General features: G+C 37.6%; 1 protein-coding gene across 1 annotated transcript; it reads right to left on the bottom strand.

Moving 5' to 3' along the window:
* Positions 1-12,591: 12,591 nt before the first annotated feature.
* LOC139741648 (uncharacterized) lies at positions 12,592-16,051 on the bottom strand. The gene is made up of 2 exons (XM_071652227.1): positions 14,967-16,051; positions 12,592-13,350 (listed from the first exon to the last, which is right to left on the bottom strand). The coding sequence occupies exons 1-2, from the start codon at positions 15,920-15,922 to the stop codon at positions 13,140-13,142; spliced, it is 1,167 nt and encodes a 388-aa protein (XP_071508328.1). The 5' UTR covers positions 15,923-16,051; the 3' UTR covers positions 12,592-13,139.
* Between the last annotated feature and the right edge of the window lie 259 nt (positions 16,052-16,310).

The raw sequence follows: 16,310 nt of genomic DNA, 5'->3' as shown, positions 1-16,310 counted from the left end.
TAGGATGATACATTTCAATATTCGCCCACAAAGACTGTGAAATGGTCAGCACAAATAACACACATCTCTTTGCTGTAACAGGAATACAACAATTTGTTACTTCTGGTATTAAATTTATGTTAGCCTGCAGAAGTTACTCCTTTGAAAAGACATGAAAGACTGTTAACAGGTAGATATACATGTATAAATGAGAATATTCATTCTAGTGTAAGTCTTGAATGATGTTTTTCAGGCCCGAGATTCAGAGTCTGGGGATTTGGTCAAACAAATTGAAGAAACGAAAAAAAAAGAAAAAAGAAATGATATTACCCTTAACATGTGTTTGTAGCAAGTCGAGGATTATGGATACGTACTTTCATAAAAAATTAGATTACGAAGATTGAGTTCGGTTCACCATGTGATAAGTCCTGAAAAGGACTGTTGGAAGAGGAGAAGGTGAAGAGGAGAGGTGAGATGGAGAGTATGCGAGAGTAGAAATATTCTTTCTTGAAAAGGTGTGAAGTCCTGAAAAGGACTGTGAACCAGAGGAGAGGCACGGAGAGAAGGATCGACGTTCCGGACAGCTTGACTGTCTGTCATCGGTCTTCTACTTTCAAGAAGAATACCTCTACTCTCCCTTACTCTCCATCTCGCCTCTCCTTTTCTCACTTTTCCCTCTTCACTTTATCTCCTATCTTCTCTTTCAACAGTCCCTTTTCAGGACTACCACATGGTGAACGGTAAACTCAATCTTTGTTATCGACACCACCATGCAAACCTCCACAGTCAAAGATCACAAAATTTGATTTCGTGGTATTGTCTGTACATTTTCTTTATACATGTATGGTCCTGCAGTGACGTTATGAACTGTTGTAGTCTTCTCATCTAGCGATAGTGACACCGAAACTTTTAAAGTTCATAACCTTTAAACAGATTGTCAAATTTCCTCAAACTTCACTGATGTGTACTACAATGTGTACTAATTATTGCTGGGTTCACTATTTCAACATACATGTAATACATATGGGTGTCATTGCCCTATATTATATGTGTACCATCATAAACTATGGTTGAGCAACACAGATGTTTATATGTGTGACATGTCAAACATCAGGGATCTGAAAGTTGGAGTCACTGTAATACTGGCTGGGCACCCATTTTTTTTTTAATTGGATGAAAGATTACTTTGACAATAAAAATGTTTGGAAAGTAAAATGCTTGTGAAAGCAACGAGTCAGTTGTCTCCAAATGGATTTCATTCACCTGTTACAGAGGTAAATGGTAGGTTTTTCTAGGTGATTTATGGAAAAATCTTGCTGCTTGTTATTGTAATGACAGTCTCCCACTGTGTGCTTAATTTCAGACCACAGATTAATAATGCCCTGTAGGTTCCATCCCTCCAATAAAATCTTTATATTTGTGTTGGAAATCATGTTGGTCCAGGAATTACATTTTTATTGTGTAGCCACAAACATTTAACTTGTTATTACTGTATATAAATTCTTACCGGTTTTATGTTTAATCCAGATATTGATACATGCAGAAGCTCGTATCTGGCAGAACAAGATCTGAAGCGTTCCTACTGACTGATGTACACATGTCAGTGACGGTCATTGTTCCTCTTCAACCCAGTCTGAAAATTGACTGAGGTCCATAGTCTGGCTTCACTCACTTGATCACTCACTTTAATATTCAGACTACAGTAGGATGTAGAGGAGACTCAAGAAACTGGAGATCAGTCATTGCCAACCAACTGGCTCTGTCCACTGCGCATCGCAACAGTGTGGGGCTGTAAAGTCATTTCCATCTTTCGATAATGTCCATCCAGCATTTGGGCCGTCTACCTCTGCATCTGCCACCTTTCTTGTGTAATTGTCATGGAAAGAGTGTTGTGGTGGTATACATGACCAGCAATGACAGTTTCTTCCCCTTATGATTGCAGTTCAAGGGGAGAATCTTGAGGACCTCCCCAGAGTGTGATTTGTTTGTTAAAACAAACTCATTTGTTTTCCTTTTTGTCCAAGAGATGCCAAAGAGATGCTTGAAACTCTCATTTTTAAATGACTGAATCCTCTTGGTAGACTCAGCTGTCAAGGTTCAGCCTTTGAAGCTGTACAGCAAGAAAGACACAACTTGACTTTAGTAGAATAGAGCTTCTGTTTGGTTGTGAAACTAATGTTCTTGCTTCTCCATATCCTGGTGAGTTTAGCCATAGCTGATGTTTCAGGGCCAGCCTGATCTTGACTTGAGCTGCCATCCTTTGTGAGTGTAGCACTGAGGTACAGTATTCTGTCTTCACCAACAACAAACTACAAGTAACTGTATATTGTATCAGAGAAATTTGATGTAAATCACTTTGAATTAACGCTATTACAAACTGATAAAAACTAGATCAGTAATACCTGCATCATTCCAAGATGGTACTTGTAGTATGTATTCCATATAAATATGTTACTTCATGTACAGGCAAACCTGTCTATAGCAGCCACCCAAGGGAAACGAAAAAAAATTGGTTGATACAGTGCACTCCCGTTATAACGAACACGGTTATAACGAAATTTCGTTATAACGAAGTAAAATTTCTGGTCCCAAAATTATCGCCATTGAAGTCTGTGGTACAAAATTCGCTCATAACGAACACGGTTATAATGAAATTTCCATTATAACGAAATCTTTTCTGAGCACCACTGACAAAGAAAAACAAAAGAAATGTGCTCTGTTATAACGAAATGCGAATCGCTTCTGAAAATACGTAGCGGAATAAGCATTGTGTACGTGTTCGCTTCTTGTGTTCTGCACAGTTTCCGAGAGGGAGTTGCATTATTGTAATACAGTACAATAATCTGAAATTAAACAAGGTTCGTTTTTTATTGTTCCGAAGGTACTTTATTACAAAACACACAGATTCTTATACACCTAAATGTCCGTTGGTTCGGAAATGAAATAGGGTTTGTTATTACGAACATTTTGGCGTTATTCAAACAGTTCGTTATTACTAAAGTTCGTTAAACCGACAATGAGATATAGTTCTTATTACGACGGTTCGTTAGTCAGGAAATGATAGGAATTCTAAACTTTCGTTAATCGCAACATTAAAAAAAGTTTCGTTAGTCCAAAGGTGAAAAAAGGTGTGTCCACTGACAAAACTTGGGAATCGCAATCTTCATAATCGTCTTAAGATAACCGAACCTATGAAATAACTAACCTTTCGCATTTTTTTTTTTCGATTTACAAACCTTCTTCGGAATAACAAACCTTATTTCATTGTCGGATTAAAAAACCTTCGGAACAGTGAACCATTCTCATTTTTTCATTTACAAACCTTTGGAATGACGAAACTCATTTCATTTTCCGATCAACGAGCCTTCGGAAAACGAACAATAAAATATTTATCTCTAAATTATGAACTTTCGAAATAACGAATCGTCGGAAGAGCGAAGCTTCAAAATAATGAACAAACTTTTGGATTCCCGGGAATGGCGAAACTTCGGAACAACGAGTCTTTAGGAGTAACGAACTTTAGTAAGAAACGAATCTTTGGAATAGCGAACTGTAACGGAATCCTATAAACTATCATTTTCTATACGACTTATTGTGTGACAAAAACAACTTTATGCTCTCTTTTAAATGTAATATCCAAACGAAACTAAAAAGGTACCATCCCATTTCACATAGCTTTCCAGTGTATGATGAGTATTCAACAAACATAATATTATATATGCGTGGTTACCTTGTTGTTATATATTGTATTTTTTCGGTTATAAAGAAATTTCGTTTTAACGAAAGAAAACGGCCGGTCGCGAGCATTTCGTTATAACGGGAGTGCACTGTATAGACAGGTGGCCGCTATAGACAGGTTATCTGACTTTTGTGTGCATTGCCTACATGTACAGTACATGTATCATCGTTGTAATCGCCTACTTGTATAAGTACTTACACAATATTGTACATGTACATTCGTATATGCACACATGTATTTCATGCATTGACATCAAGTTGTTGCAAGTAGCATGTGTACAGTCGTGAAGAAAGCTTAACACTACAAGTAGTGTATTATTATGACTGAATGAGTGATGAATGCAGCAGTGGCGATCACTGAACATTGCCCATGAATGACTGGCACGACTACAAAGCAGAAAAACATGCTGAATTATCAGCTTGGTTACAGCTCCATGTTGGTCTGTTGCCGCTTTAGACAGGTTAAAATCTACAGTGGTAAACAAAATGTGTGGCCGCTGGCCGCATTGGACAGGTGGCTGCTATACACAGGGTCTTTAACAGGGCTGTTGTCTGGAAGGGGTGGGGGTTTCAGTGGCTGCATATGGCAGGTGGCTGCTATTAAGGCAGGTTTGACTGTACATGTACAATGTACTGTATTTGACTGAGACAATACACAGTGTGTGTAATACATACTTGCCCCAATACAGTAGTGCTTTACGTTTTTCATTCATTAGGATGATGAGGTAGATCACATTTTTTCTTCACGAGTACTGTAAATCTGAAGATTGGAGAATTGATAGTTTATCTTTACACAGAGTTGATAAGAGGAAACTCCGATATAAAGAGATTTGAAATGACAAAATACATAATATAACAAACTAATTTCTCTGGTCCCGATGAATTTATTTCCTTTGTTTTGTATTATTGACTACTGATATAACAAAATACATTGTATCTGATATAGAGAACACACTGTCTTGGTCCCAAGGATCTCTTTTACCGAGTTTCCACTATGATACACTATAATGACTTACGCTCTGTTTTCATTTTTCACTATTCAGTGAACATTTTAAAAATTTTAGTACATTATGTTTTAAAGTGCATATTTATAGCAAGAGATGTACAATTCTAATTCTTTGTGTAAATAAAACTTGTGTAAAGTCAAACCACTGTATGCATTAGTTTAATCCTTGCTGTGAGGAGTCCAAAGATAGTACATGTACATGTAGTTGCAATTCTTGACTACACTGGTAGACTACATGATGATCATAAGCAAGCCAATTAGCCATTGAAGTTATTCCCTTGTTTGATGCATGGGCAGCCACTTTCAGACTTCACATATACTTCACTTTTTTTTTTGTACCGTTACACATACACTCACACAAGATCTGATTCTGAACTTGTGTCTTCACCTTTTTCTCATCAAATAACATACTTGGCCATCAATAATTCAGATAAATGCTCAATGGAACCGTTTCAGCTCGACATTATTTCCAATGTAAACACAAGTACCAAGTTGAAACTTTTGACACACAAGTGCTCACATCATATGCAGGCCCGAATGCTCACATGTGAGTTTATTACTGGAACTGCTATGTGCACAAGGTGTTGTTTTTAGCAGGGAAAATTGATGGCTCTCAACTATATTACACAAAGTATCCAAAATACTAGTAAATTGATGAATTCTTTGTCTTCATCTTGGGTAGCTGGTTTTCCTGGAACAGGGAGCGATTATGAACATAAATATATTTACCAGTAAAGATATATTGATCATAGTCAGCAGAATTCTGAACTTAGAAATGATCAATGCCAAGCAGTAGGTATACTGTATACGCCGAATATTTCGTGAGGTTTTCGCGAATTTCGCGAGTCAGGTGCTATGTATTCGCGAAATTAAAGACACGTGAAAATATTGACTCTGATCCCGATGTGGATGTCACATACGTGTGTACATTATCTCCGTTCAGTACAGGACTCCACGATCCTGAATTTAACCACTCGCGAAATATATGGCGTATACAGTATTATATACATGTATAGTATATAAATGTATATATTTATATATACATATATATATATATATATATATATACATTACCAAGACCAACTTAAATGATCCTCCTATCAATATTTAACACCCCACAAGAGTCTCGGCTACTGATTTGCAGGTGACCCTTCTGTGGCGTATGTTCAACTATACAAAGTTATTGTCGGCTAGTACACTGTCTTTTTAATGAAAGTTCATGACTTGAAGGGTTTGTTTGCCAAAACCAATAAGTCCATTTTTGAAGATTTTGAAGTACGATCTCTGTCATAATGTACAAAATAATACCTTTTAAATGATATATTGGTCACTACATATAAAGGTATATTTTTGAAGTTATGGTCAAAAGAAGCAAAAATTTTCTTATTATTCTCTTTATTTTCCTTGATCATTAATCGCAAATATCTCCATTTGGCAAATATGGACTTATCGGTTTTTGCAAACAAACTCTACACTTTTAGTCCAACAACCTAGGTCTGATGTGATGCATTTAAGACCTTCCACCATGACATCATGAGCTTTCTGTGCCAGGTACTCTGGAGAGTGCATACAATGCTTGGGGGTTTTCTGGGCCAATCAGCACTCAAAACACAAAGGTTTAAGGTTCAAGAGGTTTTCAAAGTTTGTTTGTTTTTTTCATAGTAAAAGTTCATTGACCCTTTGACATTTGTTGAATTCCTAGTAAACTTGGGCCTACATGACATCTACAAGGGAAAACCCCATTAAGACTAGCTATATAATGAGGTATTGCTTTTAATGAGGTAAATCCCATGGTCCGATTTTCCATCACTGTGTTAATAAGTTTGCAAGGCGCATGTTTTACCACAAGAAGGTAAAATCAGTAGCCTTCATGGTAACCTCATTATAACATGGTTTTCCTGGGACGCTATTCTGCACAAAGTTATTGCAACTAGCATGCCTTCAAGAAATTCCTTAGATCTTTTCCCCTTTACTACAAAGCTGCACATGACTAATATTCATTCTTGCCCTATGCCTTTAGGAGAAGGCGTGACAAGATTTTTGGTAACCCCATCTTAAGGTTGTGAAAAGTTAATGTATCTAGTGTTTTTAAAGAGAAGTTTACAGACACTTGAAGCAGTCTCCTTGGGCTGAGACTCATATTCTTGGTTGGCCTGCACCTATACACAGTGCACCTGTTGCTTGTAAGCAGTTATTGTAAATAGACTGCTTTTCAGGGAAAGGTCATTCACAGTAACATTTTCCATATGCTTGACAGTCTAATTTTACTAAAGTACATGTTGTAATACCAGTAATAATTAAACACAGTGCTGCTTGTTATATGCCATCACTCTAGTAACCTTAGGAGGTGCAGAGGGACATGTAGGCCTACTGAGTGAATGAAGGCTTTGTACATTAAAGTGAAAAGGACAAGGGTGAACCGTAATATGTCATCGCCTGTGAACCAGAAGGGCGCAAATGTGTTCTAGAATTTGAGTGTAAATAAGGGGGGGGGGGGGTATGGCCTTTTTGGCCCCCCCTTCAGATCTCTGTCGTGGATGGCGCGATCCTTGCAAAAATTTGCACTAAGATAGAGGCTAATGTAATCTACAAGACTGTATAGTTAGATTTTTCAAATTTTAATGTTTGTATTTTATATTAATTTATGCTAATTTATGCAAAAACATTTTGCCTATAAATCAAACAAGAGCCAAATTGTGTCTCGCCCATTCGCGTAGAAGAAATTAATGTTAATCTAATTCCCGGAAATTCATTGACCCGCCTATGACCTTTGACCTGGTGGTGACCTTCAACTCCCCAAGGGACATTTACCATCCAAGTTTGGTCCCAAATGGACAAAGGGATAAAAAGTTAAGAGCCATAATCGAAATGTGCCGGAAAAACTTAACATTGGGCCCTAAAAGTTTGTTGAGCCCTCTGTGACCTTTAAACTTGTGGTGACCTTCAACTCCCCAGACATCTACCATCCAAGTTTGGTCACAAATGGACTTATGGATCAAAGTTACGACCCATAATAGGAACGCGCCATAAAAACTTAACATTGGGCTTTAAAAGTTCGTTGACCCCTGCTTGTGATCTTTGACCTTGTGGTGATCATCCACTCCCCAAGGGACATCTACTATCTAAGTTTAGTCACAAACGGACCTATGGATCAAAAGTTATGACCCATATAGAAACGTGCCATAAAAACTTAACATTGGGCTCTAAAAGTTTGTTGACCCATGCTTGTGACCATTGACCTTGTGGAGACCATCCATCCCCTCGGTGGGAATAGTCAGTTTTGGTTGAGATGGGGCTTGACATTTCCAATGTCTTTTGATGATGATTTTTTTGTTGTTGTTGAAATAATGAGAAACCTCTTATGAAATCACATGAAAGAACATATAATTCTATGAGGAATTCAAAGTTCATTTTATGGAAATTGGTTTTGATATGGCCGAGATATCCAAAACGAAGCGATCCTCATTAAAGGTGGGACCCACCTTTGGGTCGCTTTTATTTTACTTTGTTTTTGGATGTCTCAGCCATTCCAAAATAGATTTTCATCAAATAAACATTAAATTCTTGTTAGAACTGTATGCTTTTCAACATTTCATAAAGTGGTTTTTAAGTACATCCGTATCCACGAAAAAAGTTAACACATAATTCTCACCTTCACCAATACTATACTATTTCAGGGTCAAAATAAATTCCAAGATTGCTACAACTTTATGCAGATTGTACATTAACACGTCCTATGGGCAATGACTGACTGCAGGCTTTAGCTACCAGATGTTTTGAGGCAATATTGTTATCATTCATCTGAAGTTTGTTTCATATAGTCCATGATCTCGTATCATCGATACATGCTTCAAGTTTATATATATATGGTAGAGTCCTCACTACTGGATCAGATGGATCAAACGATGTGTATAGTTGGGTATCATCATCAGCGTAGAGATGTATATGGATGCCATGGGTCCATATAATCTCGGCAAGAGCACTGACATAAATACTGAAAAATTATGGACTCCAAACAGACCCCCGGGGGACACCATACACAAGTTCAGCGGAGGTTGACATGTATTCACAATTGTGTCTGACTGCCTGTGAATGGCTGCACAGATAAGAAGGTCTGGATGCACGAGCAGATCCTTCACACCTATTGAACAGAACCTTGTGACAAGAACATTGCTGTTAGTCTGGGTGCCAAAGGCTGAACCTTGTTTTACCGTCCACCCAATGTTTTTTGAAAGTTTCACCCTATTTTGGGGGTGCTGAATCCGAATCTGCATGATGCAGCTCTTACATCCTTGAGGGTTTTGAGATATTCAAGATGGCCGCCAAAATGGCCGCCCAAACCGGAAATTCCCACATATTTCCTTCTAAATGGTGAGAAATTGAAAACAATTCATGGTTTTACCCTATTTCGAGGGTGCTGAATCCAAATCTGGATGATGCAACTACTGCATTCTTAAGGATTTTGAGATATTCAAGATGGCCGCCAAAATGGCCGCCAAAATTGGAAATTCGTATGTATTTCCTTCTAAATGGTGAGAAATTGAAAACAATTGATGGTTATAAGCTATTTCGAGGGTGCTGAATCCGAATCTGGCTGATGCGACTCTTGCATCCTTGAGGATATTGAGATATTCAAGATGGCCGCCAAAATGGCAGCCAAATTACCCGGAAATTCCTATGTATTTCCTTCTAAATGGTGAGAAGTTCAGAACAATTTATGGTTCTAAGCTATTTCGAGGATGCTGAATCCGAATCTGGCTGATGCGACTCTTGCATCATTGAGGATTTTGAGATATTCTACATGGCCGCCAAATTGGCCGCCAAAATGGCCGCCCAAACCGGAAATTCCTATGTATTTCCTTCTTAGTGGTGAGCAATTGAAAACAATTGATAGTTCGAAGCTATTTCGACGGTGCTGAATCCAAATCAGGATGATGCAACTCTTGCATTGTTAAGGGTTCTGAGATATTCAAGATGGCCGCCAAAATGGCCGCCAAAATGGCCGCCAAAACCGGAAATTCCCTTGTATTTCCTTCTAAATGGTGAGAAATTGAAAAACTATTGATGGTTTTACCCTAGTTCGAGAGTGCTGAATCATAATCTTCATAAAACTCTTGTATCCTTAAGGGTTTTGAGATAATAAAGATGGCCAACAAAATGACCGCCAAAAATGGAAACTCACATGTAGAGTAGAGACCCCCTTTTTCCTTCTAAATGGTGTAAAATTGAAAACAAACTGATGGTTTTACCCTATTTTGAGTTTGCTGAATTTGAAGCTGCAGGATCCAGCTCTTGCATCCTTAATGGTTTTGAGATGATAAAGATGGCCGCCAAAATGGCCCCCAAATGGCCGTCAAAAACGGAAATTCCCATGTACGCCCCCTAATTCGGTCTAAATGGTGTAAAATTGAAAACAATTGGTGGTTTTACCCTATTTTGAGGGTGCTAAATCCGAACCTGGTTGATGCAACTCTTGTGTTTTGGGGTTTTTTGAGAATTCCAAGATGACCGCCAAAATAACTGTCAATATTGAAATTTTTGAGACCCTATTCAGCACCCTCGACATTTTGTTGTTGCCACTTTTGCGTTCCTTAGGGTTTTGAGATGTCCAAGATGACCGCCAAAATAATTGGCAGAAATTGAAATTCCAATGTTAATATTTTTTACTTAGTGGTGAAAATTTGAAAATAAATTGATGATCCCTCCCCATTTCGAGGGTGCTGAATGTTTTGAGATATTTGCAAATGTCCTGTATAAACGGAAATTCCTTGATATTTTCTTATAAATTGTGGAATATTGTGCTATCACGTGAAACGAGTGATTAAAAGCAATAATCCGTATTCTTGAATTCAACTCGGTTGAGCAAATTTGTCAAATCAGCCAATAATTAATGGCATCCAAAATGGCTGTCACAATGGTATTGTAATATACTGAGATATTCCGATATGTCTCAAACGGAACTTTAACACGTAATGGAAAGAAAAATGATATTGACATCATACTGAAACGTACAAACACAAAGATAAGACTGAAAATTTCTTTATGCACAATTGTTATAAATTATATGCCTGTGGTAGCCAATAAGGACTCCACAGACTGATGTGAAGTTAATCCTTTTTGGTTATAAGAGTAATATTAAATTATGGCCTGCTGGTATTTGGTGTTCAAATTTGTCTTGTATTCGTATGAGTCTCGCCGTGTACTCTTATGAAACTTGTGGCATATTCTGATTACGTCACTAGAAATGGTTGCATCCATGACCACTATAGTAGATATCAATATAAAGGTAATTTCAAAAGCACTCTGCGTGATTATGATATTCGTAAGTACTGGACTATCAACTATTACCTTACATGTTGTTGTTTGTTTGTTTGTTTGTTTGTTTGTTTTACTGCGCGTTACCTGTGATTTTTCCATCCCCTCGTGTGTATATATGATATCGTCGCTTGGGCGACAAGACCCTGTATCTGAAATTTTTAGTGAAAATGACATTTTTGAATAAACAGATAATCAGTTAATGATGTCCTGTCCAAACCTTTGCTGTCTTACCCAAAAAATGAAGCTACCATGGCATGTCAAAGGAAAGGTTCTCTCATTTGTTATATAAAAGTGCTTTGGCTACCATGTTTGTTTACTTTTGTTTTTGTTTTTGTTTTTCTCTCCTGAACATGTGACATTTTGTAGATACGAGGTTTGTCGCCCCATATATATATAATATTACATCATATTGAAGAAAAATTTGAAGCAGAACTATAAAAATGTCCAACTCTTGTCTTCGACAATGTCATCAAGACCACCAGTGAGTGTTCACGGATGAAACGATTAAAACTGTTCATGGATTAAAACAGGTAATATTGGGAATCTCAATAAACTTCTCTACATCACTATCACAATATGATCGAGATAGGTATGTCTTGTCCACTGATTGTTAGTGTTCAAAACATATCCATGATATGTAGATGAAACAGTATAATCTTTCAAATATTCAACCTCATCTGTAGTCTTGCAGGATTCATTCCTGGCACAGCTGTATCTTACAAACTCCAAGATATCCGGTAAAATTGGTTTCACTGTACAGCAAGTTCAAACTGGGATGTACAATATGCATTCGTTTATCAGCAGAGTATGGTTGGGTTTAGATTTTGCCATTGATGAAAACCTGAAATAGGGTAAAACCATCAATTATCAATTTCTCACCGTTCTGGCGAGCATTTTGGCGGCTATCTTGAATATCTCCAAACTCTCAATGATGCAAGGGTGGTTTCGTCCAGATTCGCATTCAGCACAGTGATCAAAATAGGGTAGAATCATCAATAAAATTGTTCTCAATTGCGAAACATTAACATTGAAATACGTGGAAATTTCCGGCTTGGGCGGCCATTTTGGAATCGGAATAGGATAGAACCATATTGTTCTCAATTTTGAACCATTGAGAATGAAATACGTGAGAATTTCCGGTTTTGGCGGCCATTTTGGCGGCCATCTTGAATATCTCAAAATCCTCAAGGATGCAGGAGTTGTATCATCAAGATTCGGATTCAGCACCCTCCAAACAGGGTAAAACCATCAATTGTTTTCAATTTCTCAACATTTAGAAGGAAATACATCGGAATTTCTGGTTTTAATTGGCGGTTATTTCGGCGGCCACTTTGGCGGCCATCTTGAATATCTCAAAACCCTCAAGGATGCAAGAGTTGCATCATCCAGATTCGGATTCAGCACCCTCGAAATAGGGTTAAACCATCAAACAACATTGGGTGGACGGTAAAACAAGGTTAGGCCCAAAAAGTGGCTTTGGCACCCAGACTATGTCAATTGGAGTTGAAAACTGCTGACAGATCAAGTAGCACCAAGAAAACAGTCTGCCTTTGGTCTGTACTTGATGGATATCACTATGGACTTTAATTAGGGTAGTCTCAGTGCTATGATGTCTCTTATAAAACACTTTACATAATAGGTATCTCCTATGATGACCAGTAACACAAAGTACAGTCAACCTTACCTATTAAAGTGGAATCTATTTGGACTAAAGAAATAGCTTCAACTTACAGAAAATTTGACTTATGAAAAATTATGGAGTACTGTAAAACATGATATATTCGCGGCATGAAATTTTCGCGAATTGCCACTGGTGTTCAATGCATGTAGTGTAGACAAAAACTTTCGCGTGCATTTTAATTTCGCGAATTTTGGCGCTCGCGAAATTCGCAAAATTAAAATGCACGCGAAAATTTCTCGTTTTACAGTATTAGGGGAAGACTTGACAAGACATTCGACTCAGGTGATTATCCAACTTAAGCGAGGTCGACTTAAGCAAGGTTGACTGTAACTCTCATAGGGCAAGTACATGTACTAGTACCTTATTGCATAGTAATTTCAATTGCAAAGTAGAGGTCTATTTGTGATAGCTTTACAATCAGTAAAGCAGAGAACATCGTTTATGTCTAGAGCAGTAGCAACTGGATTTCAAGGCTTCTTCTAAATTTGCTGTGACTGATGACCTCCACTCCTGAGTCAATACACAGTCATTGTAGCGTCGTAGATTTGGAGCTCCAACCTTGAGAATATTATGGAGACAGGACACCTGCAGGGCATCCCGTGACAACATTGGACCATTCCATTTGTTCCTTGTAGAGGAAAGGTGAAGAGAAAATAAATGGCAGTAAAAACTAAATTAGAGGTTCAAGAATTCAAGACAAAACATTTTCATGATACAACAAATACAGTGCACTCCCGTAAACGAAAACTTCAGTACAAACTGGCTGTTTTCTTTTGATGAAATTCCATTATAAATGTTATAACCGAACAAATACAATATATGGTGAAAACAGGTAAAACATGGATGTATTGTTTCAACATTGTTTATTGAGTACTCACCATATGCTGGAAAGCTATGTCAAATAGGATGCTATTTCATCAATTTCATTTTTTTTTTTTAGTTGTTTGTACTTTCATACCTAGTTAGAAAACACATGTATAAAAAGTGATGGTTTAGGATTCTGTTTACAGTTTGATATTCCAAAGGCCCATTATTGGCAAAATTTGCTAAACATATTCCAAAGGTTTGCCATTCCCAGGATTTGCTAATTCCGAAGGTTTGTTAATCCACAAGTGAATGAAAAATAATGTTTGTTATTCTGAAGCTTCATTCTTCTGAAGATTTGCTACTCAGTATTTTGAAAGCTCGTAAATCCACAAGTGAGATAAGATCTGTTGTTCTGAAGATTCATTTATCTGCAAAGAAAATAAGGTTTGCTATTCTGAAGCTCTGCTCTTCCTATAGTTCGTCATTCTGGAAGTGAGACAAGATTTGTTGTTCTGAAGGTTCATTATTCTGAAGGTTCATTCACAGAAGATGACGATTTGTAATTTGGAAGTCTTGTAGTGTACTCACCATTTCTTTTTCTATTTCACTTTTGGATTAACAAACCTCATTTCATGTTCCGATTTTAAAATGAACATTTGGAATACCGAAGATTCCTATTCTTTTGGGATTAAGAAACCTTCGTACAGTGGACTCCCGTTTTAGCGAAGTCCTTGGGACCTGCAGTTTTCTTTCGCTATATTGAAATTTTGTCGTAACCGAACATGTAAACAATAAAAATACATAGGGGATAATGTTGCGGCCAGAATTTTTACTTCTTTGTAACCGCAATTTTGTTATAACTGTGTTCGTTATAATGGGAGTGCACTGTGATTAGAACTTGGCCATTCTAGATTAACGAACCTTCAGACTAACACCACAATGCTCATAATAACAAACCCTATTTCATTTTTGAATTAACAAACATCTAGGTATATCAGTATTCATGTGTTTCGTAATAACAAATCTCATTTCATTTCGGATAAACTGTGCATGACACAGGGATGCTCCGTAAATGCGAGTTCTGCTACGCTAGATGTATTTTCGTAAGTGATCTGCATTTTGCTGTAATGGAGCACATTGCTAAAGCTTTTTTTTTTGTCAATGGCACTCTGAAAGACTTTGTTGTAGCAAAAATTTTGCTATAACCATATTCTTGTGCAATAGACTTTGATGATGATAATTTGGGGACCTAAATTTTTACTTTGTTATAACAAACTTTCTTTTGAACCGTGTTCATTGTAGTGGGAGTGCATGATAGGCAGTCGTTTACCTTGTGTTACAGTTTTAGTTTCTTAGTTCTTTACATGCAACATTTATAACAAAATATACACAAGACTGAATGGATTGTCCTGCACATTGTTGTAAGCACAATCATACCTTGCAGTTGTGAATGCTGTCAGTGATGGTAAATCAACACTCTTGAGGAAAAAACACGTACAGTTTGAAATGTCCAATACTTCCAGTGATTTTGAGCTGACCTTGTATTCAGGGAAAGACAGCGTACCCAGAAGAGGCACAAACACTGTGAGCTTGAATCTCTTTAGGCGAGGGAGACTGTCCAGCAGCTCATTAAGGTTCTCTTGGCGAAAGAGAGCAAATACCCAGTATTTGTCCAGCTCCAGTGTGTGCAGATGTTTGAACTTGCAAAGGAGACTAACAGTAGGTTCTGACCAGTCACAAGGTGTGTAGAGCTCTTCAATAAGAGGGCTTGTCTCACTAAGAGTTATCAGAAGGCTCAGGAAGGATTTGACCCGGGCTGATTTCCAATGATTCTCCTCTCCACTGATAGGCATGAAGTCTGGAGACTTGGTCCATTTTGCATGAACCCTTTGTAGTTCACGAGAATTAGTCATTTTGAGGCAGTATATAAGGAACTTTAGCCATGTCTCATCCCCATCAATGATGTCTAGCTCAAATATCAAGGAACGCAAGAAAGCACCTCTGGACACCAAGTGATAAACATAATTCTTAGCTCTCTCTTTGATGCATGAGATGGCTTTACAGTCATCCTTTGGTAACACTCCCCTGGATAGCCCATAGGTGAAATCAGCTACTTGCCATAACTGCGGAGTCCTCATAATGTTTGCCCAACTTGAACACACCATTGCAGCTCTGCATTTTTCTGTGTCATTCAAGAATGAAAAAATGTGCACTTTGCATTCAGCTGGTAGGCTTGAAAATAAACATATGGGACTCTCTCTGGTTGCAGATTTCTGCAGCATCACAGGTCCAGCTTTGCAGTGTTGATCTCTCTTTAGAAATTTCCTTTTTTTCTTTACCCCAAGTAAATCTCCATAGTTCCAGTTCTTCCTGTTTTTTCTGGAGCATGACATATTGTCAGGGTTAGCTGTCTTCTAAATTCATCACTTCTCACTGCAATGAATCACTGAATGACAAACATGAGCCATGACTATGAAAAGCTTTCCAACAAATTGGCAGTGAGGACAACTTGACAAGGCTGTCTTCACTATGCTCTCTTGGTTGATGGACCCAGATGTCCAAGTTGCAATCAGCTGTTGTATGGGAAATGGTAAAAATCAATAAAAACATGTTATACACATTGTAGCTGCAATAGTGTAATTTACTGACTGTGACAATGACTTGATCAATTGTTATTACATACAATGTACTGTATATGTACACTAAAACCTTTTCTACAAGAGATAAGATACAAAGTTCCACAAAGACATAACAAGATTAAGCTCAAGTTCCATTATTTTC

Source organism: Diadema antillarum, unplaced genomic scaffold (assembly GCF_040938485.1).
Source record: "Diadema antillarum isolate AM-2024a unplaced genomic scaffold, OU_Dant_1.0 seq00000942_RagTag, whole genome shotgun sequence".
NCBI classification, from domain to species: Eukaryota; Metazoa; Echinodermata; class Echinoidea; order Diadematoida; family Diadematidae; genus Diadema; species Diadema antillarum.
Note: the sequence above shows the minus strand (reverse complement) of the source record. Positions and strands in the feature narration are given on the sequence as shown.